At 53.1% G+C, this 24,424-nt stretch overlaps 10 protein-coding genes across 10 annotated transcripts; 4 read left to right on the top strand and 6 right to left on the bottom strand.

Moving 5' to 3' along the window:
- Positions 1-494: 494 nt before the first annotated feature.
- CIB22 (NADH dehydrogenase [ubiquinone] 1 beta subcomplex subunit 9) lies at positions 495-1,053 on the top strand (the record flags this gene model as incomplete). Its single annotated transcript, XM_036641266.1, has 5 exons — positions 495-517; positions 579-711; positions 793-871; positions 932-973; positions 1,031-1,053. The coding sequence occupies 5 exons, from the start codon at positions 495-497 to the stop codon at positions 1,051-1,053; spliced, it is 300 nt and encodes a 99-aa protein (XP_036493017.1).
- Positions 1,054-1,586: 533 nt separating this feature from the next.
- hh2a (Histone H2A) lies at positions 1,587-2,133 on the bottom strand (the record flags this gene model as incomplete). The annotated part of the gene is made up of 3 exons (XM_036641265.1): positions 1,587-1,642; positions 1,698-1,990; positions 2,078-2,133. 3 exons carry the CDS (start codon positions 2,131-2,133, stop codon positions 1,587-1,589), a joined length of 405 nt encoding a protein of 134 aa, XP_036492850.1.
- Positions 2,134-4,718: 2,585 nt separating this feature from the next.
- HTB1 (Histone H2B) lies at positions 4,719-5,323 on the top strand (the record flags this gene model as incomplete). Its single annotated transcript, XM_036641264.1, has 4 exons — positions 4,719-4,881; positions 4,973-5,044; positions 5,096-5,183; positions 5,233-5,323. 4 exons carry the CDS (start codon positions 4,719-4,721, stop codon positions 5,321-5,323), a joined length of 414 nt encoding a protein of 137 aa, XP_036492853.1.
- Positions 5,324-5,699: 376 nt separating this feature from the next.
- On the bottom strand, positions 5,700-7,841 carry SQS1 (the record flags this gene model as incomplete). The annotated part of the gene is made up of 3 exons (XM_036641263.1): positions 5,700-6,156; positions 6,224-7,658; positions 7,727-7,841. The coding sequence occupies 3 exons, from the start codon at positions 7,839-7,841 to the stop codon at positions 5,700-5,702; spliced, it is 2,007 nt and encodes a 668-aa protein (XP_036492852.1).
- A 1,040-nt stretch (positions 7,842-8,881) lies between these two features.
- ATG4 (putative cysteine protease ATG4) lies at positions 8,882-10,444 on the top strand (the record flags this gene model as incomplete). Its single annotated transcript, XM_036641262.1, has 3 exons — positions 8,882-9,440; positions 9,799-10,006; positions 10,057-10,444. The coding sequence occupies 3 exons, from the start codon at positions 8,882-8,884 to the stop codon at positions 10,442-10,444; spliced, it is 1,155 nt and encodes a 384-aa protein (XP_036492847.1).
- A 253-nt stretch (positions 10,445-10,697) lies between these two features.
- On the bottom strand, positions 10,698-12,437 carry CGCS363_v009412 (DnaJ-like protein subfamily C member 21; the record flags this gene model as incomplete). Its single annotated transcript, XM_036641261.1, has 2 exons — positions 10,698-10,817; positions 10,872-12,437. 2 exons carry the CDS (start codon positions 12,435-12,437, stop codon positions 10,698-10,700), a joined length of 1,686 nt encoding a protein of 561 aa, XP_036492846.1.
- Positions 12,438-13,354: 917 nt separating this feature from the next.
- TRY3 (Transcriptional regulator of form adherence 3) lies at positions 13,355-15,667 on the top strand (the record flags this gene model as incomplete). Its single annotated transcript, XM_036641260.1, has 7 exons — positions 13,355-13,442; positions 13,526-13,600; positions 13,975-13,992; positions 14,057-14,224; positions 14,305-15,054; positions 15,137-15,436; positions 15,525-15,667. The coding sequence occupies 7 exons, from the start codon at positions 13,355-13,357 to the stop codon at positions 15,665-15,667; spliced, it is 1,542 nt and encodes a 513-aa protein (XP_036492849.1).
- Positions 15,668-15,925: 258 nt separating this feature from the next.
- Positions 15,926-17,824, bottom strand: met-7-1 (Cystathionine gamma-synthase; the record flags this gene model as incomplete). The annotated part of the gene is made up of 3 exons (XM_036641259.1): positions 15,926-17,570; positions 17,622-17,716; positions 17,777-17,824. The coding sequence occupies 3 exons, from the start codon at positions 17,822-17,824 to the stop codon at positions 15,926-15,928; spliced, it is 1,788 nt and encodes a 595-aa protein (XP_036492848.1).
- Positions 17,825-18,951: 1,127 nt separating this feature from the next.
- CGCS363_v009409 (uncharacterized protein) lies at positions 18,952-20,814 on the bottom strand (the record flags this gene model as incomplete). The annotated part of the gene is made up of 1 exon (XM_036641258.1): positions 18,952-20,814. One exon carries the CDS (start codon positions 20,812-20,814, stop codon positions 18,952-18,954), a length of 1,863 nt encoding a protein of 620 aa, XP_036493092.1.
- Positions 20,815-23,033: 2,219 nt separating this feature from the next.
- EMG1 (Ribosomal RNA small subunit methyltransferase NEP1) lies at positions 23,034-24,217 on the bottom strand (the record flags this gene model as incomplete). The annotated part of the gene is made up of 3 exons (XM_036641257.1): positions 23,034-23,510; positions 23,602-23,870; positions 24,178-24,217. The coding sequence occupies 3 exons, from the start codon at positions 24,215-24,217 to the stop codon at positions 23,034-23,036; spliced, it is 786 nt and encodes a 261-aa protein (XP_036493093.1).
- Between the last annotated feature and the right edge of the window lie 207 nt (positions 24,218-24,424).

Here is a 24,424-nt window from a genome sequence, read left to right as displayed (position 1 = left end):
AGATAATTTAAGTATTAATTAATAAAAGCAATAAGGCTAGGTAAAATATTTTTATTTTTATATTCTTAAGCTTAAAAATAACTAAGTTAATTATTAACTAAATTTAAATAATTAAAGCCTTAAATAAATTAAAATAAAATATTAAAATACTCTATATAAATAAAATGTTAAATACTTAAGCTATATAATTAATTTAACTAGTCTTTATATTACAGCTACTTTGCTATAATATGCGTTCAATAAATACACCCTGCGCTTCTACCTAATTACTGCCTCAGGCTGAAGGTTTTTAGTTCAGTACTGACCCCACATTTCTAGTCAGCCTTGAGCGCCGCATACCTGTTAACCGCACGGCTGGGACATCCTATCACCTCTGCGCCATTTGTCGCCATTCCGAATTCTTACGCTGCCAATTCGCTCCGGTTTACTCTGGTGGCAGCTGACGCATCAACTTCCCCTCCTCCCGACGTAACGACGCGACCTCTACCGCCGACATGTCGACCCGCCAAGCGGCCTTGTGAGTCCCCTCAATGCTTAGATTCCATGGGAGGTCATTGAGCTGACATGTTCATTCATAGGTCGCTTTATCGACGTTCCCTCAAGCTCGCTCTCGATTGGGCAGTCCACCGTCATCTTTGGAGGGGCCAGGCCCTGTACATCAGATCTCTCTTCGAAGCAAACCGCGGCGTGACGGATTCGCGGCAGAAAAGGGTGAGTTAGTCAGGGTGAACTGCCAGATGTCAATGGTTGCGGCAGGTCGCCAGGAACAGAAGCTAATTCGCTGCGTGAAAGGAGCTTCTGTCCGAGACGGAAAAGCTACTGGCGAGATGGAAGCACCCAGAGCCGTACGTGCATCCCACGGCACCCGGCGGTTCGTCATCCCCGACTCCACGATTGTTAGTAGAAATGGATGCTGATAGTGGTTCAACAGGATCGAAGTATGAGCGTAACCTCCGTGCTCCTATTTTGGACCGTAAGTTTCGAGCGTGTCCACTATCACCTCATTACGACACGCTGACAAGTCCTCTAGCCCCGCGCCAATTGAAGTTTTGAGCGACGGAAGCAGAAAAAGGAAGGCATTGATTCTCGCATTCGGCGACGGTATGGGCATGCATGTATCCTAACTCAGCACTATGTGCCAAATTATCAGATTTGTTTACGAAGAACCCTGTCGTAATCCACATTCGGGGTTGGCAAGACATCGAATCCAGATTGCATGCTGTGTTACCCCGGCGTTCGCAGATGTAGGGTTTCAGAGCCTGAGGCGGTTTGAATATCACAGGGCTGAGGACTACGCCGAAAGGTCTGGTTGCGAAAACACGAACAAATGTCCAGTGTCCAACCCAGTCGGACGTATGGCAATCATTCGCTGTCCGACATCATTGCACATTTGAAAACAAGCCAATCAATAGCAGAAAGTGATCTTCAAAAGGTATTCTCATTCGTAACCACAGCTTCCGCTGCCGTGGTATTATTGTACAACCCAAACGTGAAAATCAACCATGAACCCTGAACCGTGACCCCGATGTCATGACAACCCAAAGCAGCCGACCAGCACGAAAGAAACCCAAACCCACGAAACCCATTTACAGTTCTTGGCTCTGGTTCTTGCCAGTCTTGCCAGTCTTCTTGGGCAGCAAGTCTGTGAACGGTGTCAGAACAAAGGTGCAGAACATGCACTACAGGAGCTAACTTACTCTGGTGGATGTTGGGCAAGACACCACCCTGGGCGATGGTGACGTGGCCCAAAAGCTTGTTCAACTCCTCATCGTTGCGGATGGCGAGCTGAAGGTGACGGGGAATGATACGGGTCTTCTTGTTGTCGCGGGCAGCGTTGCCAGCAAGCTCGAGAATCTCAGCGGCGAGGTACTCGAGGACAGCAGCGAGGTAGACGGGGGCACCGGCACCAACGCGCTGAGCGTAGTTGCCCTTGCGGAGAAGGCGGTGGACACGACCGACGGGGAAAGCGAGACCGGCCTTGGAGGAACGGCTGAGGATATGTTAGAGACATCTTGAACAGCGCGTACAAACGCGAAGAAATCGGTGCGCGGAGCGCGTCCTGGATTGGAATGCTTACGATTGCGCGTTCTTGGAACCGCTGGCCTTGCCGCCGGACTTGCCGCCTCCAGTCATTTTGATTGAGTTTGGTGTGGTGAAAGGGTGGGAAAATTTGAGATTAGGAAGATTGGCGCTGGCGTGCGACTTGCGTGTTGGTTCGCTGGGGTTGTGGATGGAAATGTGAGATGATGAGAGAAGGAGGTGAAGATGGTGGGGAGTGAAGTAAGTTAAGTAGTTTTCGCGTTGGAGGAGCTCAATCACGGATCACCAGCGCGCAATTTTGCGCTAAGCCGAAAGCAGAAATTCCATGTTGTGGTGCATCATTTTTTTTGGAGCTTGCAGAAGCACCCAAGGTGGCAGGTACGTATCGGCCCCCCTAAAGCCGCCTGGGCCCTGCGTTCCGCTAGGGAATAAAACCCGGGGTCTTCTCCTGCTTCTCTCGACATTTTCACACCTCCTTGGATTATTGTTATCATCGCTTGTTTGTCTGGCGTGGTTTTACTTTATTATACCTTCTAATTATTTTACTGGTCCATCCTCCTCGTTCCATTACTCACTATTCTTTCTTGATTCCACTTCCGTCTGTGTTGCCTATTTTCCGCATCCCACTCTGCTCTTTTGGTTTTGTTCTATTTTTCCTTTTCTCCCCTCCGTCTGCCTCTGTATCCCCATTGCCCTCACAAACAAACCAATCGTACTTGGGGAGCACGCGAGGAAACCAACGCCGGGATCAATACGACGGCCTCAATCATTTAGGTCGGATTCGTCGTAAAACCACCCCGTACCCACCACTTTTGACTCAAGTGTCGATGCCAAATCACGCCCTCCAACCTTTGTTCCCGAATCCGTTCTGAGCTTTAGACGCACGTATGACATTCTGTTCTCCGCTTTTTTGTCCCTTGGAAAAGCAGGCGTACTCACCCAGCTATGCCTATGAGGGGTGTGATAAGATTCATTATGTGCTTCCATGTGAAATCCATGGGGTACAATTTCCCCCTCTTCTCTCGCAGCGTGAGCCACCTGTACCGTAACTCCGTGTTCTGGCCCATGTAAGGCTTGAAATAGACCCTGAAATGGGCATGAGACGGCATGCTCCAACGCTCCAGTTGGCTGGCTGGATCCTCTGCAGCCTAACGTGTTGGTTTGCTCTAACCCACGCATTCGGGCCCGTCCCGATAAACAGATTCAGATCCAGCGCCCTCTCTTGGTCCTTAGGGACAGCTTCCTTAGGGTCCGAATCCCTGCGTGGCATCCGTGATGTGTCAGATGACTTAGCCTTGTGGCAATGGAGAATGCTGGACTCGGAAGAGGGGGAAAGAGGGGCTAGGAATCGGAACTGGAGGAATCCACCGATTTGGCTTCTGCGGTGGTTCGGACTCTGGCGTTTTTGCGACGGAGAAGACGCGTCGCGATCTAGATTTGTCTCCACGCTTGCCATTGTGCCTTGGCAGCCGAGGCTCCCTTTACTTAGGTACCTTACCTAATGCTGGATCGGGGGATTTAGTGTCACTCATCAGGCCCATGAGGCGTGAACAGACTGTCACTGGGTTCAGGTACCATCCACGCGCGTTGAGGGCAGTGACGCGTACCTACCTCATGGTGGAAACTTTAGCACGACATCGCGTTCGGCGGTAAATCCCATGTAGGAGCGGAAGCGGAACTTGGAAGAGACAGAATAATCCGTTCTCTCCCTGTCGTGTGGCAGAATGCGCTCTACCTATGCAGGCATTAGGAGTGGGTAGCGACAGTGTCTCTCGAGTCCTGAGATAGGCAAGCACGGTTGATTACAGTCAACGCCTATTGCTCATGATTTATACTGATGATGCATCGTCACCCATCTCTCAACTTGTGTGCACATTGACACAGTAGACTGCAAATTATTTCGATTCTAAGTCGCGGCTCGTGCGTTTTTCTTGCCTCACGATGTGTTGCTGAGGAGTCTCCTTTGCGACAGATGGTGGATCTGCATTCTGGACCTGAAGTCGTTGTTCGGGAATGAGAGGATGCGCTTTGCTCACTAACGCCAAACTCAATCCAGTCCCTTTTCCTCAAGACGCATCGGCAGCAGGCGACAGCTTTCCCCCAGAAATTTCCTGATTGGGCAGTGCACAGGTTGCGTTTCCTTTCTATTTTCCCGTGCTTTCGCCTACCCGCCGTGCTCTGGGGGATTTTTGGGCGTGTTTTCTGGGCTGTGATTGGTTCTGATCGGTAAAACCGCCGGGTGACACGCGAATCACGAAAAAAAAAAAAAAAAAAAACAGTTACCTGTCTGCACGTATTTTTTTAGCGCGAACGCGTGTATATCCCAGTCCGGCAGCCGCTGTCGCGGTCTCCACTCATAACCCAAGGCTGGCTATTGAAGGACACCCGGGTTACTGTCGCGCAGCACGACACCCCTGGTCCACCAGCTGCTGCCCACTGACCACCCACCCCTCCGAGGCTCTTCCCCCCAAAATCACTCTGGCCTCGCATCAAATCAGTAATGCCGCTAGTGCCTGTCGCGTCCAGCTACAAAAACCCAGTCCACCCCCCCAATCTTGTCCATCCCACAACATCTCTCACACTTCATCAACCAGCCTCACAACCCGTCGTCAGACATCGCATATCTCAACCACTCTCACCACCACAAACTTCCACTCTCCTCCAAACCAAACGCAAAAATGCCCCCCAAGGCCGCCGACAAGAAGCCCGCCTCCAAGGCCCCTTCCACTGCCTCCAAGGCTCCCGAGAAGAAGGATGCCGGCAAGAAGACCGCTGCTTCTGGCGACAAGAAGAAGCGCACCAAGTCTCGCAAGGAGACCTACTCTTCTTACATCTACAAGGGTAAGCCTTCCCAGTGTTCCATGTGGCGTTCTCTCGCGACGCGTGCACAACACGCGCACAAGATACACCTCAATTTGCTAACTCGAAACAGTCCTCAAGCAGGTCCACCCCGACACCGGTATTTCCAACCGCGCCATGTCTATCCTGAACTCCTTCGTCAACGGTATGAAATTACACTTCGCATCGCAGGCGCGTCATTCTAACACACGCGCAGACATCTTCGAGCGCGTCGCCTCCGAGGCCTCCAAGCTGGCCGCCTACAACAAGAAGTCCACTATCTCGTCCCGCGAGATCCAGACCTCGTGAGTTATTCGCTGACCTTCACACGGACCTATTTTCTGACAACTCTAGTGTTCGTCTCATCCTGCCCGGTGAGCTGGCCAAGCACGCCGTCTCGGAAGGCACCAAGGCCGTTACCAAGTACTCTTCTTCCACGAAATAAGGGATGCTTGCGCTGCTTTTCTTTTCGGGCATTGGATTTTACTTGGCATTTGGGTGTCATGATGAGACCTGCCAAGGTTCCCAATATCCTTGGAGTCTCTTAATGCGTTACGGATGGTTTGCTTTTATTGGGGGCAATGTCTTCACGGTCAAACGGGGTTTGCGGGCTGTACAATACACCTTGAGAAATAGGGTTTTCGGACGAATGAATTCGTGCACATGAACACAACACCTGGACCTTGGCCTTTGAACGTTTTGAATTTACTCTTACAAGACGCTGACCTGCCGCTGGCTGGTCTGTTGCACCTGGCCCAGTCCGTATGCCATTCGATACCGCTATACGGGGCACACCGTCTCCCGGAAGCCGGAGAAGCATGTTATCCCAACCCCGCCTTGCTGCGCTTGACGATATGGGCCACTGGCTGCAAGATACCTTTGTTATTGAGCGCGCCGAGGGCGGTGCCGCTGCTCCAGCCCATCTTTTCCAGCATCGCCCGCCCCTTGTTCTCCTGGCCCAATTCCGGCGCCGATCCGCCCACGACTTCCCCATCCCGATAGATAACGCCTGCATGCCCGCCGCCTCCCCCACGGCGCGCTGATTGTCTTTGTACAGCGGCTCGGAGGGTAGTATCATTACGGGGGAAATACTTGCGACCGACACGAGCGATAGCGGCGTCAAACACTTCCTCTGCAAACTTGGCAGTCCTAAAGGTGCGATGAAGCATGGGGCGACGTTGGTCGCCTGACCCGGTTGACTTGGATTTGATGTTAAACTTGCTCGCCAGCTCATGAATAACTTTCCGGGCATGATTGTCCATAGGGGGTAACGTGAGGCTGCGCGCTGCTGTCAGTTTTGGGGTCTGTTGAAGACAAGTCGGATAGGTAGCAACTGCCGACTTACATGGTGTTGGTGCCTAGGAGAAATGTCCGAAGTTCATCGGCAATCTGGTCTAGACCCATACCGTGGGGATATTTCACCCTCAAGTCTTCAGGGTTGACATTCTTTCCAAGGAGGCCTTGGGCGCGCAGGGCCTGTCGCTCTCGCTTTCTCTCGGCCTTCTTTGTGCGGTCATTCTTCCAAGCCGCCAGCATCTTCTCCTCAAGCTCCGAATCAGATATGTCAAATACTGGAATCCTATTTTTAGCGCCCTTGCCCTTACGCTTTAAGGCAGGTCGATCCCAATCCATGAAGTCGAAGTCATCGATCTCACCAGCAAATCGGTCTGCCGCTGAACGAAATAGGTCATCCTCATCGTCTTCCTGATCGCTGATTTCGCTGGGTAGAATTGCCTCTTCACCGTGAGATGCATCGAATGAGCCCAGGTTAGGCAAGTCTGTGTGGAGAGAATCTCGTACTGCATTGTTGCCGCATGCGACTTTGCCTTTCCCGGCCTGGTGATCTTTGAGTGCGTGGTCGGCAATCCTGTCGTCGTTCAAACCATCAGCATCGGTTGCTATCTGCGCCTCGCTGCTATCATCTGACAAAGAGTTTGCCTGCTGGGCTGCGAGGGTATCGAGAGACCCGTCGATACTTTCAAATTCGCTGAGGGAGCCGCCCAAGTCTCGTCGAGAATATGCGTCTGCCGGTAGTAGGCCTTCGCCATCACCATGCTCGCGCATGTTAGCAATGTAGTCTGCAATCAAGTCCTCATCGGCAAGACGTTTTGCTGCTCTTGCGCCTCGGGGTTGTTTGCGCTCGAGGCTGAAACTGTCATCTGCCGAGCCCTCCGTATCACTATTGCTTGGTAGGACGGTCTGCTCCATGGCCGTGATCTCCGTACATATTCCATGTAGGTTGAATGGCTTTTCTATCCCGCCGGAAGCTTCAGGAGCAGCCTTATTACGGCCTTTGAACAGAATGACTTCCTCGCTCGAGTCGGACGCGGCAGGCGAGGCGCATCGGAATTCAACACCAAAGGCGACATTGTGCTGCAAGTCTCTGTCACCTGTGACATCAAGAAAATACGGTAGCGACTCGGACGCCTGCTCAGGCGGCTTGGGGGCGGAATCAATCTCGAGATCTGGACGAGCAGTGGCATCCGGGTCCGTTTCGTCTGTAGATGTCGCCATGGAGGTTTCGTTGTCGATTCCTGGCGATGTGCCATTAGTCTCGTGGAGCTGTGTCGCGTTGTCTCGAGACTGCAGGATCAACTTGTGCGCTTTGTTTTCGAATTGAGCAGCCTCGGCTTTGTGCAAGATCTCTTGTTCCAGTTGCTTAAGGGGCTCGATAGATCCGGTGCTAACAAATTTGACAGGTTGATGTCGTAGTCTCGTATCGGCACTCCAGGGCGAGGAACGGTGGGCGGTGCTACGGGCCTCATCCTGCAACGTAAACCCTGGAACAAAGGCGTCAATCTTGGTTTACGGCACATGGATCCGTCAGCTGGGAACAGTTTCAACTAACCGGTCGAAGCAGCGTTGACTGAGGCAGGATACCGATCCGTAGCCAGACTAGGTCGCAATTGAAAAGACCTGCCTGACAGTGCTCTCGCACCGCCTCTCTTGCCACGACGTGGCATCACCTACGCGTGAACCGCTGCTGGTAGGGAAAGTTGTGGATTTGTTTGTGATTGAAAGAATTTCCGTGGAAAAGCCCCGTGAGAGGGCCTCAGGAAACGAAAGTCAACCTTTTCCGAAGCTAGGAAATGCAAACTTTCGGCCGTCGATGGGAATCGTAGGTGGGGGGCAAGGAAAAAATAGAGCCTGGATGAAGGTGACCACGCACGGGTTGTTGAGCCACTTATCGATAACACGGGTACAGGTGGGTTTAAGTGGGGCATGTTGAGACGATCAAAAGAGGACCATCTCGGTGCTCCGTAGTCGTCCATTAGTCGTGTGTCGCCCAATCGTCACCATAGCATGTTAACGAAATACAGGTGGCGATTAGGTAGAAGACCCGCTGACATGCCAATCATGGCCCCATGTGGCTATCAAAGGTAAGGTTGGTATAGTGACTAGCGTACCTCACATCACTAAGCCCCGCCATGCATACAGCATACCAGGTAGGCCGATGCGTCACAGGGCCACTTTATTGTTGCTGTTACCCATCGGCTGGGCAGCTTAGGGAGGACCTTCTCAACCTACACATCCCATCTTTCCTAACGTCGCCTGGCAAAGGCAAAGTATGTGGAATCCGCTGTACCTATACGTTCTTTGATCTTAGTAGCGAATCTACGAACTGAGCACCGTCTTACCCCGCACATCCCTCCCCGTCGAGCCTCAGTGTACGTATTTCTGTGCCTTACCCCAATCCGCCTTCTCCAAAACACTCTGTACACAGCAGGTGATCGATCACCTTGCTCCTACCTAGCACTGTTCAGCTGTGTTCGCGCGATCACAGAACCATCAACCACCGGCGAGGCTCAGCCCAACTCATCACGTCGCTCTAGAACTCCTGGCGACAGCGCGATACAAGCAGTGTCCACCACTGTCAACAGTCAACTCGCGCTCGCCTCTGTGTCTTCGATCTCAGCTTCTGTTTCGGCTGCTGACCCCCAGACGCAAACACCAGCATCCTCTCGGCATTTGGACCGAGCCTATACTCTCGATGGCATCCGCAATGGCTGCTGTGGATCTCGGCCGGTACCGTCGAATCGTGCAGATATTCTGGGATCCTGAGCCTACAAATGACTACCGGGTCGACCTTCCCGTCTGGTGCTTGGGTCGGTCATACAATCTAAGCACCAAGGCTGGTAAAGAGAAGGGCAGCCGTGGCCAGACGCCGCCTACAACAGACACTGCCAGTTCCCAGACCAACGCTAATAACCCATCACCAGTGCCCCCAGCTCTGGGTCCCGAGACTCCTCCTGATTCAGTGTCCAGCAGTTTCTCCTCCTCTTTGGCATACGACGATGATTACTCTGTGCAAGATGGAGGCTGGCCCGCTGCATTCTTGGATGATTTCGAGTCCAAGTTCTGGATGACGTATCGGTCCGACTTTGAGCTTATAGCCAAGTCTACTGATCCTCGCGCTTCATCAGCTCTGTCCTTGTCGATGCGGATCAAGAGTCAGTTGGTTGATCAAAGTGGGTTTTCATCCGACAGCGGATGGGGTTGCATGATTCGGTCGGGTCAGATGCTTCTGGCGAACGCGATGGCTATCACCAATCTTGGTCGTGGTATGTCCTGTCTGCTCTGCGTTTCAGCCCCAAAACCCCTGGCTTCCATAATGGGTGTTGCCGATGAGTGATCAAGTCGACTAAAAATGGTTGGTCCAGATTGGCGACGAGGTGAATCACGAAGTATGGAACGCCAACTGCTTTCCATGTTCGCCGATGATCCAAGGGCGTCTTTTTCGATCCATCAATTTGTCCAACACGGCGCAGTTGCTTGCGGAAAATATCCTGGGGAATGGTTCGGCCCGTCTGCGACTGCCCGCTGCATCCAGTAAGTTGTATCTGACTGTGGTCCGTCTGGTTATGTTTGAAGTCACAGATGATCTAAACACCGACTGCAGGTCTCTGACCAACGCCCAAGAGCAACCGTCTTTGAGGGTTTATTCTACTGGCGATGGACCGGACGTTTACGAGGACAAATTTATGAAGATTGCGAAGCCTGATGGCACTCGATTCCATCCGACGCTCATTCTGGTGGGCACGAGGCTGGGTATCGACAAGATCACACCTGTCTACTGGGATGCTCTGATCGCTGCTCTACAGATGCCACAGTCCGTAGGTATTGCCGGGTGAGTGGTCCCGGATACAGGAGCTTGGTGTGGTACTAATCCTCCCGCAGAGGCCGGCCATCTGCCTCACACTATTTCATAGGGGCACAAGGTTCCTTCCTGTTCTACCTAGATCCCCACCACACGCGTCCAGCTCTTCCTTATCATTCGGATCCATCAAGATATACTGACGCGGACATTGACACCGCCCATACCCGGAGGCTGCGGCGACTGCATGTCAGGGAAATGGATCCCAGCATGCTGATTGGGTTTCTAATCAAAGATGACGATGATTGGTCCGAGTGGCGACGCAATGTTAAGCATGTGCAAGGCAAGGCCGTGATACATGTCGCAGACAACGATCCTGTTGCTGGAGTAGGCAGTAAAGAGAGAGAGAGTGCGATTGACGAGGTGGAAACCCTTAGCGATGACGATGGAGATACTATCCTCGATGTTTGAGGCGAGTAAGGCGCACAGGCGGTCAGCAAACCCGTTCGGCGTCGGGATGACACTTCTTTATTCGTGATCTGGGCATCAGTCTATCCACGACCAGCACATTGAGGCGCAACAGGGCCGGCCGGGGAACATTAAAGGCTTCTTTTAGCAGCATCGGTCTGGATGCATGGATTTGGACATTTTAATTTATCGAGATGCTACGGGTACAAGTCGTAGTACGCGAAGATGGCGCGGTACTACTTCCTATTTTGGTAATCTATCGCTTCTTCCTTCTACCCGTAGTCTTCGATATCGGTGTTGCGTGATCCAATTCTCGAATGTGGGTAAAAAGTTTTGTTTTGGAGGAGAATGTTGATTGACAAACACCACAAGTGTGCTTTGAGCCCATTAGCGACGATGCAGAGCGGGAAAGGACAAGTCGGAAACTTACAACGCCGGCCTGAGACTCCCCCGCTGCCTCACGAGCTGCCTTCTTCTCGCGTTTAGCCTTGGCCTTTCCAATTTTCTTGGGCTGTTGGCGATCGTCGCCATCGTCGCCAATAGAGAGGGGCCCGATGAGATTGGCAATTTGGTCGCTGTCAGGCTTGCACGTGCTCTCTTGTCCACTTTGCGGAAGTGTCGTATCGTTGGAGAAAAGGCGCTGCTCTACTTCGGCGCGGGAAGCATATTCATCATCGTCTGGGGAGTCCGAAGCAGCATCAGAATCGACGGCTTCTTTCGCTGTCGATAAGGTGACGTCCGGCACATTCTCCTCCCCACCAACCTCGTGCACATTGTCACTCTCCAGATTTTGAAGATCCTCGAGCTCTGCCTTGTTTTCCGCCTCACTTTTCTTAATTTGTACCGTGGAGCTTTCTCGGAGGTTGAAATTCATATCTTCGTCTCTCATTTGACGTCGAAGCTGCTGAACTGCCCTCAGGTGCTTTTTGCTCCGCTCATGTGCTTCAAACGACTTTTCGCTCTTGAAAGTCTTGTTACACACGACACACTCGAGAACTTCGACCTCTGATTCCTCCTCCTCGCTTTCGGGGAAATGACCACCGGCGTCCGCATCATCCCGAGCCTGGGCCCAGTCGGGAACAACAGCGTCAGAAAGCTTTTCAAGATTGGCGGCACGCGAGCGAGCTGCCTGAGCAGCTGCAGCATTTCGCAGAGACTCTTGGCGTTCCGCAGCAGTCTGGGTGTTGGGAAGGTATCGGGGGTCGCGCTTCCGTACAAATGTGACGAGAAATCTTACGGCATCGTTGAAGTCGCGAATGGCTTCGTCGCGTAACTTCTTGTTTTCCTTTTCCATGAGACGACGTACACGACGATCAGGCGCATCTGACACTCTGTACTTGTCCTTCCAGGCAAATGTCTTTCGTGTCGAGAAACTTGCCCAAGCACCGTAAAAGGGCTTGGCGACATCCTCATATCCATCGTCGGAAATGCCAAATGTAGGATAGTCAGGCATATTTCCGGGCGCATACTCTCCAGCAGCGACTTCTTCGTCCAGTAGGTGATCAAACGTTGCCTTTGCGATGCCGAAGAACCCGGAAGGTTCGTCCGTGAAGGGGACAGTGGCATTGAAGCGACGGATCAAGGAGAAGATGTCATCCGTGGAGGTAAGCTTAACGTTATTGAACTCGGACCCGAGCCCATCTGCATCTTCTGGGTCGGCACCACGCAGGATGGCTTCGCGATGCGAATCATACCATGCTCGCTCTTGAGGGTCGGAAAGAACCTCGTAGGCGGCTTGGACCTCAGCGAAGCGTCGGGTGGCGTTGTCGACGTCGCCATAATTTCGATCTGGATGGAGCTCTAAAGCACGCTTCCTGTAGGCCTTCTTAATCCTATAGAAAATCAGTATAAGGAAGGCTTGGAACTGGAACAGGATGGCGCACTCGTCATCGGTGGCATCCCGCTCGACCGCGAGTAGCTCGTAGTAGCATGTTTTTATGGGCTGAGACGCCGCCCCGGCCGTTTGGTCGCGACCGGAGGATTGTTGAGCGCCCATGTTTTGTTACGACTATGTGATTGTCGCCTTCAGTCAGGTGATGGGGCGGCAGTCTTGGTTTTATAACGCCTGATATATCGGGAGAGTAAAAGACGATCCAGTGAAGATGGTCGATAAAAGGCAGCCTCCAAATTCGACGTGATGAGCCGGACCAAAACGACAATCAGAAATCGTCGAACTAGACAGACCTACGCCATCTCGGTACCATGTATCTCAACGTTGGGCGGAGGCTTGGTTGTGAGTTGAGGTGAGAAGGACTTCGTTTTGTTCAACCCGATGTGTCGCGGCCAATCGAGCCCGATGAGTCATCCAGCGCCCAGTTCACGGGATTTTAACTGCGAACTCAATGTAGTGGACAAACCAGTTTTCAGGCAGCTAGGGGGGGTCTTGAATGAGTATTCGTCTCTTCACACACCTATGGCTATGAGTTTTCAAACATACATTGCAGCTCCTCCATATTATCTAGCTGTCGAATCAGATACACATACGACGGAACCATGCGACAGAGACATATCTTAGTAAAGAGTTTGAGCGGGCTTAACCGCACCGTGCACTTTAATGCTCCACACTTGTCGCGCTGTGATCACTGGCCACTGCGCTTTTTTTTTTTAAAATTTTTTTAAATTTTTTTATTTTTTTTATCCCCCTTGCACAATCCCGCCCTCCCCGGGCGAAAAGAAAAAGAAGGCAATTTTGCCAGTTTTTTTTCTTATTCAATCACACCTAGTTGCAGCTTAACATAGTTCTGACCTCGAAAAGACGGCATGCCGTCAACAAGTTGCAAGATTATGCCGCTTCCACTGGGCCACTCTACCCGTCTGGTGCTGCTCCCCTTTCTTAGCTACACTCAATACGGCTCCAGCGCTGTCTTCACCTTTCTGCAACTTTTGCCTAGTATCTACGAAGCTAAGCAGGATATGTTTGAAGCGTGGGTTTTCCCGATTCAGGGTTACCAACTGAAGCACAAGCCCAGCCTCGTCTTTAATGGTCTAGACCCTGGAGTTGGTGAGTTTGAGGCGCCGTTGGCGACCCATGGATTACTGAATGCCACAAACTCGGACCATTGCAGGCGCTAAACTAGCATGTAGGTCTACATGTGGCACCTCGGGGAGGTGACGTGGGCTGTCCCGCGTCTCTTTACCTACCTTACCCAAGGTGCCTGGGTAGGTAGCGGAACTCCCCGGGCAGCGTAGGTGCATCTAGGTACCCAAGCGGCCTGTACCCGCCGTACCTGTACTTGCACCTGTCACTGACGCCACCCATGTCCCTGCCCGTGACAGCTGCGAAAGCTCAGCAGGTCGGGGGGGGGGGGGGACAAAGAAAGAAAATTCGTTACGCGCCTATTTGCTCATTATATAGCGCAATCGTCGCCTTAACACCACCTGTAGTCTATCTTCTTGATGCCTTCCTACCAACGACCCAAGGCCAGCAACGCTTACACGGGAAAGCCATGTCTTCATTCGGCGCCAACACTGTCGTTTTCGTATACTTGCACTAGTGATTTGATAAGCCATGAAGTTTGCCCATGATTTCAAAGAGACGCTCAGGCGGGAAGGTACGTGCCCCTTCGCGTACATACATGTCCCCGAAGAATGAGACTGGCTGACAGTACCTCATAGGTTTCCCACCTCACTGGGTTGATCTCGCCGTCCCATATAGCCAACTGAAAAAGGTTCTCAAGCGCGTTTCTGGCGAGTTGAACGATCTTGGACTCGACCCAGAGACCTTGCGTCAACTCCTCGACCCTGCTGTTGATTCGCCGCTGGCCGCTAAATACCGTCTCAATGGTAGGCTCTCACCCTCTTTCAACATTTGCTACCGCCGCTCGAACAGACGTTCGCACCAACATGTGTTGACGATTTCTCAGCTGCTGGAAATTCCAAATTGCTACGACCCAAGCTGACCGTCGAGGTCCACATGTGCGATGGCAATGCAGTAGATGCCTCATTGACCCCTTCGTCTCGCGCTCTTCTTCAACGCATTGCCGCACTCCAGTCTCCTATTTCGGAGGGCGACTTTGACATGGATCAGCTGCCATCCTCAGGATCTCAGTCGCCGGAAGAGGCCTCATCAGAGTCGCTCATATCTGAGTCTGACGTGACCATTGCTGTCGTGGAGGCCAGGTTGTCTACGATCAAGGATCAACCGGCACCTTTCGAGAAGTATGAGCGCATCGAGGTACCCCTTGTCTTTGACAGTGAATTTTTCGACATACTCCAGAGCGATGTGAACAACCTCGACGCACTCCAGGCCAGAGAAGAGAAGGCTATGGTGACAGAGATTGTTGCCCTTCGTCAGGATGTGTCGCATCTCACCAAGCCAAGCCGACTCTCCAAAAGCGATCTCGCGAGGTGGCGGGCTATCTTTGAGTTGTACCTTGACGCCCAAGTCTTTTTCTCAACCAATGAACAGGACCATGGCTCTCGTGACAGTCAGACTGCCGCAAAACAATTACAGTGGTTTCAGGCGGAGATCACTAAACGAAATTTGGCCAAAGCCTTCAAAATCCCCGAGAGCAGGGAGGCTCTAGTGCGCTTCATGAGTCTGAATGCTGTCTTGCTTAAAAACCTGCAGTTTCAGGAGATCAATCAGATCGCCATCTATAAGATTTTGAAAAGTACGTGGCTTTCTGGATAATTCACATCGCTGCTATGCAGTCAACACTAGCTTCCGTGCCAAAGGAAGACTAACAGACGCAGAGTTTGATAAGCGGACTTGTCTTGGAGTTTCCAAGTCTTTTCCGACCCAAGTTCACTCCGACAAGTTGCTGGCTGGATCCGTTGCCAAGGATATATGCGCCCAGATGTCGACCGACCTGGTGTCCGTCGTTCCGCAGATCAGCGACTACTTGTGCCCGATTTGCTTCTCTATCGCCTACCGGCCGGTTCGGCTGGCCTGTCAGCACGTTTTTTGCATCAGGTGTATCGTTAAGATCCAGCGTCGCAACGAGAAAAACTGCCCACTATGCAGAGCTGACACAGTCATGAAAGCATCCGCAGGTGAGAATGATAGTCCCTCACGAAAACTGACTTCCAGTGAAGGTTGCAAGCCTTGAGTATGTTGCGTACTAATGGCACAATGTGGTAGACAATCTGGACATGCAGCTGGAAAAATACATGCGCAAGTATTTTCCGAAAGAGGCCAAGGAGAAACAACGCGCCAATGAAATCGAGCGAGGCATCGAAGACTACGGGCCCGAATATGTTCATTCTGAGTGCTCCATCATGTAACCACGGGCTGAATTTGGGAGGATGACCTGTTACACTATTCACTGATTTATAGGTTTCGCTAAGAGATACCCTTGATAATTCCGATACAAGTTCTCAGTAGTGAAACTGGGCGACTAAGTCGAACTTTGGCCTCCTTATCCCAATTCTTCTTATTTTCATCCAGGTTGGCCAGTGTATGACCTGGTGACTCTAGCATGTCGCTGGTGTTATTGTTGTTATTGTTCAACAGCTGCTAGCCCTGCGATATGGTTGTCAAATTCAGGCAACCTTCTGTTCTTCTGCTGCCTTGAGGGCAAGCGCGAAAATGTGCTTCAACTCGTCTGTTTCCTCCAGGCCGACGCTCACGCGGATCAGGTCTGGGTCAACGCCCAGACCGGCCGCCCAGTCCAGCTCCTGGTAGTGCGCCAGAAGCACGTAGGGCGACGTCAGGGTGAAGTTGGTTCCTAGGCTTGGTCCCTTTGCCGTCTCAAGCGAGTCGAAGAAGGTCATAGCATTCTCTTTCTGCTTGAACGTTACGGACAGAAGCCCCCCGTAACCCCCCCCGGGTAGCTTGCACAGGTCGTAATTGGGTCTTGTCGGGTTCACCTTGGGGTAATAGACACGTTTGACTAGCGGGTGGGCTGAGAGGATGTCGCAGATGGCTTCTGAGTTCGTGTTTATGCGCTCGACGCGAGACGCGAAGTCTCTGCTGTTCCGCTCCATAAAGACAACGTCTTCGGGCCAATACGTATCTTCCAAGTCTTCAGCCCAGGCAGTCTTCAGAGCCTGGTAGTATCTGCCACCAGGATTCAAGATGGCACTACCACCCATGACGTTGCAATCGCCTGAAAAAATCTTGGTTAGACTGCTCACGACGATGTCGGCGTACTGTAAAACATCCACGTTGACAAAGCTGCCGATGGTCTCGTCCACGACAACACCGAAATCGTATTTGTCCGCAAGACTTCGGATCCGGGACAGATTAGGGCAGGTCAGAAGAGGGTTCCCGGGAAACTCGCAGAAGAGCGCCAAAAATCGTTCTCCATCTCCTAGGCGCTTCTCGAGATCATCTAGATCTTCCTCCGAGGCATGACCGTAGAATACGCAGCCAGGGCCGAATTTTTGCAGGATTTTCAGGGTGTCCACGTAAGGAAAGCCGAAGTTGATGGACTTCATGTTACCCCTGGCACGCGTCATAGCCCGGTGAGCGTTGAAGATGGCATTCATGCCACAGGGAAACAAGTGCACGTCGCCTTCCTGGAGGTCTTCCTGGCCTCTAGTGTTCTTCCCCATGGGAGGCAACGAAGTGATGCTGGCTTCCATATCAGCGGCCACGGCGCCAGCAATTCTGCGCTTGATGGCAGACTTTGCACGCTCGACGAGGGAGAGGTCAAGGTTGCGTCCGAAACGCTCTTCCAAAAAACGTAGACTCTCCTGTGCCTCGGGCGCACCTGAAGTAGTTGGTTTCGGGGCAGGATGTTTCGTATCGTCGATGGACGACGGGCGATGATATCTTCTGGGGCCACGGCACGCCTTGCCAACCGGAGACGAAGGTCTCTCGATGGCGGTTAGAAGACCTTCCCTGAGCAGGTCGTGGCAAAACTCGGCTCGGCGACTTGACACGCCATCTCCGGTGTGTTGCCAGTACTGCTTGGTGACAGGGAATGCATCCTGAGAATAAAAGACGGCAGAAACAGTCGGCGACAAGGAGCGCAACAGGGGCGAAATGTCTCTGGACTCATTCAGTCCAAAGTCAATGACGGTGGCGTCGGAAGAGGCGGATGGATCTGAATTCTTCTTGACAAAGGCTAGGCACCGTCTAGCAATGCGGGGAGTAGGGAACAGCATAGCCTGCTGACCAGTTCGGCCATACTGTGACACCAGCTCCTCTGCCAGTGCCACTATGCTCTTGTGAACGAAAAATCTACACGGGTGGTGAGCCGGGGCTTCGAAGTATTCTTGCAACAAAACCCACCTTGGATATCCAGTTGTCATTTTGTTCACGACCCATGGCTGGCCCTCTTCATAACCTACATTCGCCTCCCAGGTTGGTAGGTGAACGCTGACTGCCTAGTGAACCGTCAGTCATTCTTACCCATCTGCAAGGTGTCGGAATCAAGCTGTCCTTACATGGGCAGTGTCAGGAGGTATAGACTGGCCTAGTTCGAAGGACGGCATTTTGGCTGGCAGGTTGCTCCCTACTGTCTGCTATTCCGCAGTGCCCGGGAAGTTAGAACCCAACGCATGTAACAATGAACCAACGGACAATGAAGATCTGACCGAGACGACGACTCACTGAGCTTGCTGAGACAGACGTTCGCGCTGGATGCCCGCAAAAAGTTGATCGCGCCAAGTTGATAAAATGAGTCAATGCAGGGTCAAGATTAGGCCGATGAAGATAGAGGGTCCCACCGGCGCTAGGACAGAGAGGAGACTGACAAAAACCAGGCATCCAAACGCTGTATTTGTCGTCGGTGTGTCCCCACCCGTGCTTGTGTTCGGTGGTAGGTAGGACGGAGTCAAAGGCTGGAGAAAAGTAGTAATTTGCTGTGCGTATGCGAATTCGAACTTTGCCAGCGCTTGACTCGAGGCGTATAAATCCGCAGGGATTGGAGGGGGGGGGAAGCTGGGCAACGCTGTTGGCATCCAGTGCCAGCAACCTGCGGGGCGCCGAGTATCGGAGCTTGAACGCTTGAATACCCCTCATTGTAGTTGCAAAGTGCCTGTAGAGAAGGAATGCAGCGGCTCTTCACCAAGGCGCACGTCATGCCCGAGACTACATCACAACCGCGGCCCTTTCGGTGCTCTGTGCACAACTCTGATACCAAAGCGAGTTAGTTATTGACTGGAACAATAGAAAGCAACCATGGCCCATTTTTCAAATCCAGCCGGGCCGTCGCCCATGGAGAATCTAGACCATTCCATACCGACACAATTGAGACCTCGCTCTCTCTTCAACAGACACATGTTTGACCATCCTTCATTGCGCACAAGAAAAAATAGTAAATGAGTGGTCACACAAAAGATCAGCAAATGCTACTACATGCAACGACCTGGCCGCGTGCAAGCGGCCCTCGTGCCCCCACCGCCAACTTGGCATATATATGTAGAGACGCACTCTGACTCATCCTCCAGTCCTCGTGCTGTTGGCCGAGTCATCTGTTAATTGTTTATAGGTCTCGACTTGAAGTTCTTAACCTTGCCTTCGCTAGAACAACGCACATGCATGAACCAGCGCGTAAACGCGAAATAATTGTTTCCACGTAACATCACGTTTGCAGGCCTTGCAATTCGTCTCGCCTTCTTTAGTGATACTGGCGTCTGCTCGTTCTGCTACCAATGCAGCTGATGCTGTCACTCGGAGCGATACTGACGACATCGTCCTCCCACCTGCTGCCAGCACGGCTCTCCGGCGCAGGAGCACGCGCTGCTGGCATGAATGTAGGTGCTCGTGTGGCTGGCGGATATCCAAACACCTGTTGCTGGTTGGCGGCTCGAACAATGGTTGGAGGAGCCCGAACCGGAACTTTGGTAGGCGTTCTGCTCGGCGCTTTACTTGGCACATATGTCGGCGCATGACTGGGTGCTTTGGTCGGAGCTCTGCTGGGGGCGATGGTAGGGGCCCGACTGGGAGCAGCGGTGGGTGCCCGGCTGCGGACATCAGTCGGAGCTCTACTCGGAGCATAGGTGGGGGCTCTGCTCGGAACCACACTCGGAGCATGAGTGGGGGCTCTGCTTGGAACAATGCTTGGAGCCTGTGTCGGCGCGCGGCTGGGAGCCGTACTCCTGCCCCCCAGAATGGTCTCGACGGTGGGTGGCGGCGGGCGGACGGTTGACTGGGATCTGGCACTTCTGGCCGAGACATACGTTGCAGCGTCGTCGACCACGGTACGAGGCACGGCCGACTTGCCAGCAATGCTAAGTCCAGCGTTGCTTTGGTGCTCGTAGTCGGTAATCATGAGCGGAGTCGCCCTGGGAACAGCGGTCTGACTACGAGAGTGAACGGTGCTGGCCCTCTCAAGTTGGTAACGGGACGCCTGACTTCGGCCATCGTCATCGACGTCTTCGCGAGCCCGGCTGCCGGCTTGGCTGTATTTGGCCGCGTACTGATGCGGGACACGGTTGTCGGGGAGGGTCTGGTACGCTTCGGGATAGCGGATCTTTTCGACAGTTCTCTCGACCTCGACGTAACGCGGTGCGGGCTGTTGATCCGAGTACTGCTCGGGGAAGGTAGCACGGCGCTGGAAGGGCGGAGCGGGACCAGCGCCGTCAAGTTCCTGGCTCGGAGCCTGTGCACGTTCCTTCTTTAACATGGTGTATGTCATGGCGGCGCCGGCGGCAGCTCCGACAGCCGCGCCCAGGAGACCTCCGAGGACGGTACTGGTCTGCAAATTGCTGCTCGGGGCGGCGGACTTAGCGGGCGAGGAAGCCAGATCATTGTTGGCTGACGGAGAGGTTTCGATAATGGAAGTGGTGACACTGCGGCGGAGTAGTGTGTACGGCTCGTTGCCAGGGTATTGGCCGGCTTGGGAGGTCATGGCTCCAGAGGCGTAGGGTCTGGCAGGCGCAGCGGCGGCAGAGCGTGATGGCGAAGATTTTGCAACGTCGTAGTTCCAGTTGAGGATGCGACTGACTTCGTCGTGTGTTGATTGGGTTTTTCGAACGGTAGAGCCAGCATAGGAGGGAGGGTAGTTGGGAGGGGGTTGATATACAACTTCCATGGTGTTACCGTCCAAGTCGGTGACAACGGCGCGGTGGGTATCGCCACTTTGGGTTATGGCAGCGGGGCGGGAGATGGGCAGGAGAGCAGGGTTAGCACGCAGGGTATAGGAGTGGAAGTCGGTGACAACGGTGGGGGATGGAGCAGAGAAGACAACGCGGGACTTCTTCAGGGGCTCGAAAGAATTGCGGGTCTCGCGGATCTTGAAGACGGGGGTCGGCGGGGATGATGTTTGATCACGGAAACCGAAGGTGACTGCGGCGGGAAGCCTGACAAGCTCACACCTCGGACGGTTGGTGATGGTCGTCTTGGAGTCGTTGTCGTTGTCGTCCGCGTTGTCAGCGGTCACCGTGTCGGTGGATATATAGCGGAGGCCGAGGGGTTGGAGGACGGCCGAGTAGAAGGAGGCTGACGAGGGCAGGTGGGAGACATCGAAGTAGGGGGTCATCTGGGGCTGTCGGGGATGGGCACGGAAGCAGGCAACAATAATGAGATCTTATGGAGACGGAGACGGAGACGGAGACGGGTATAGGGATATGGACGGGGATGAAGTTGGGGTTGGTGGCTTGGCTTGGCCTGGCTACCTAGGTAGGGTAGAGTTTGGGTTGGAGGATGGCTGGCTGCTTGTTGTACTTTTGGTTATGAGGGTGTACATGGACGCGAGACGTGAGATGGTGCCTAGAGGCAAGATGGGCTTTAACTATCTTGAGAACGAGCATTCATTGCTTCGGGGCATCTCTTCCATTCCAGTATCTGAGGCGAAGAGAAGAATGCCTTCCAATTGGGATGCCTATCTGGAACTATTTGGAAGGGAAAACAAACAAATAGAAGACACCAGTCATTTGCTCTGCGTACGTGCCTTACCTGGCAATAGTCTAGAAACGGGTCAGTCCGTGATGGCGGTTCCGTGTCGATGCGGCCACCAAGTGCCCATGCACTAATGCTACCCGCCAATGGAGCCTGCTGGCTGCTCGGGTCTGGCCAGTCCTTTCTGCTGCATCGCGGTCTGACTGAGTTGGTGGTCTCTACATCCAGTCGAATCCAGCCGACTCCAAGACGGCCACCTTGCCCGGGGATGCTGCCGGAGACCACCAGGAGCCGTTGAGGGCACCATCTCCTCGGCCACCTAGTCGTATCTAGGCGCACTAAGGTAAGCTAGCCCGAGTGTGGTAGGTTCCTTACGTGGTACCTAAGATACGTATCGATGGATGTGCTGTAGGTTCGCCCCACCAGACAGCAAAAGAGCAACCGCAATGCCTCAGTCATTGTCAGAATTATCCTTCAACGGTACGAGAGACTGGCGGAAAGCACCGGCAGGAAAGCGTCTTAAGCCCAACCCAATGGAAGCCGCCTATACCTTACGGAAATCGTGTCATGCCGTGTCTGGCCACCACTCGGTTACCAAGCCCCGCTGCCCCATTGCCATCCACCACACTTCGTTCGCGTTGGAAACGTGCACTTTTCTCATCCTGCTTCAACGCCCAATCATCGGCGTGACAGTCCCTCAGTTCCAGCTGCAACTCACCGCAACGTCTACCGCTCTGGATCACTGCGCCGAGTCTGAGTCCCAGCCCGCCTGCCGAATGGAACCTGATGCAAACCACCGGCTCCGAGTCCCTCTCGCCTCTCGCCTCAGATGACAGGTCTCTCGCATCCCGCCTCACTCTTTTGCTCATTGGTTGGCCGTAACCCCTGCTCTTATTTCGCTGCCCAACCTAGCCTCCCGTCTTTCAAGTCTTGTGGAAATGCTCAGGGATTTCTTACCGCCCATGGCATGCCACTGCGAATCCCTAGATAGCCGACTTCTATTAAGTAGGTATCCTCCTCCCGGGTATTCCGCCGTTCTTCCGCTCTTAAATGTGCCCCTGACAGCATTGTGACATTCTACTACTGTTCAACATGAGGCGACAGTAAACATCTACAGACCAATCGCGGCCACCAAATAAGGCCACACGCGCGCTGATGTGCCATTTCTCCGGTGCACCACCGCACGAGATCACCAAGATGCTTAATTGAGGTAGTCGTAGACATTGATGCGATTCTGTGTTCAACTGGATGGGCCTCTCAGCAGTACTAGAGCCTGCACGCCCATACGTACAGCGACTGAGGCGATCCTTATTTGGTACTTAACAACCCATTAACAAGCCCGAAAACCCTCTGGCTATCAATTCAGCGACAAGGAGTCACCCTCTGCCTGCCTCGGCGCTTGCCGTTGGCTTTTGAAATTTGCTCTCCCCCCCACCTTATGACTATGGCCAAGAAAACAAAAAGTATTGCCACAGCTGAAGAGGTCCTACAACCAACCACGCATGATCAATGAGCGTGACGGCAAGAGTTGCTATGTCGACTTGACGTGACACGAATGGAAGAAGAGAGCATGTTGAATGTCGATGGATGCCCCAGTTTTGGTTGTGAAACAGCGGAAGCGCAAGCGTAGGCGAACCGAGATCCGGAGGCTACGGCTGCCGACCACAATATTGTATCGTGCTCTTCCTGCTGCGCCCGTGGCTTTCGAAGTACGAGTTGATGGCGCTGGGTCCTGCAGATCGGGGAACCAAAGAACTTGGCAGCATGGGCCAACGTCGCATTCAGTCTAGGTATAGCAGCAGCTTGCGTTCCGCTACACACACTCACCAGCCGCAAATCATTGGCGTGGGGCACTCGCAATCACTGAATGTCCCAGCAGTCCTCGGCGGCGTGACAGAACTTGCTGCAGGCAACACTAGCTGACAAGCTGTAGTTGCTGATAGATATCTTCTCGTCCACGAGACCATCGGCAAAAGTATCAGCACCTTTCGCCATGGCACCCACAAAGACGCAAACACTCTCCTTCGGACCCAAGGTATCGATGTAGTCCCTGCACTTCACCAAGGGGGCCTCGAAGCTGAGTGTGACCTTGCGGCAGTTGGGAGGCAGGTGGTCGGTGATGGGATTCTGGATGACACGCAAGAGCTTCTCCTGCGAGTTGGTGGAGCGGATAGATAGACGGTGCAGCAATTGGACCATCAAACCAGCAAAGCGTTTGAAAGTTCGCGGAATGCGAACCGAGGGCGACACTTCAATCAAGACACCTTTGGCGGTGTGGATGTAAATCTGAAGTTTGCCAGCCTTGTTGATAGGCGAGTCGAGCAGGGTGAGAAGACACTGGTCAGTATGGTCAGCATGTTGAATGCAGACATCAGTAGAGCGCGTTGGGGCGCGTAAAATGCAAAGCAGTGTACTGGTAGTGTCCAACCTGGTGAGTAATGTCAGGGCGCGCGTCACTGATATCGCGGTTCATCTTGCGCATGACTCCAATATGCTCGTCACTGTTCAGCAGCGAGTACTTCTCCTCCCTTTGGACGCCATTCCGACCAGTTCCGCCGTGGGATGCTTTGTACGTCTCGAGGCTGGCATTAGACAGGACAACGATTAAACGCTGGGAGTCCTTGTCTGCAGGGGGGATCGGAACATTCTGTTCGGCGACAAGCTGTGGGAGCGCCGGAGGGGGAAGCGACTGAGTGCCTGTAAGAATTGATACATTAGCCGAGATGCGATGACAATGAAGCGAACAAGTTGCGGTCTTGCCCTGGGAAGATGAGTCTGCCATCGCCGCTAAAGCAGTGCGCGATTTCCACGGAAAGCTTTGCCTCTGGTTTCTACTGATGGTCGCAAACACTTCAGAGGGTAGCAACGTTTGATCAGGCCCACCGAATAAATGCGCAAGATGTTGCACGAGATTGCCTGGAGGGCAGGCGGGCAATACGAAGAAGAGAAGAGACGGGCAAACACCAGGTACGGTTGTTTATGAAGAAAAGGCATCGGAACTTACGAGGTCGCTTTACTCCAGCACGGGCCTCGGGTGAAGACATTTTTTTTTTCCCGAAGGGAGGGGATGGAGGCAGGGAGCAGGAGCAAAGGAGGTGTTAAACCGACAAATAAACAGAACTGCGCTAGGACACACACAGTAAGGCTACCGTGAGTTTGGGTGAGTAGGGACGGAATGTCGCAGAGTGTGCGTTGTAACACAGAAAGAAGAGGGCGACAAGAAGAATCAGTCGCGGAGCGTGTGGGACGGG

This window comes from Colletotrichum siamense (assembly GCF_013390195.1).
Source record: "Colletotrichum siamense strain Cg363 chromosome Unknown KSG_Cg363_contig06, whole genome shotgun sequence".
In the NCBI taxonomy this organism is placed as follows: Eukaryota; Fungi; Ascomycota; class Sordariomycetes; order Glomerellales; family Glomerellaceae; genus Colletotrichum; species Colletotrichum siamense.
Note: the sequence above shows the minus strand (reverse complement) of the source record. Positions and strands in the feature narration are given on the sequence as shown.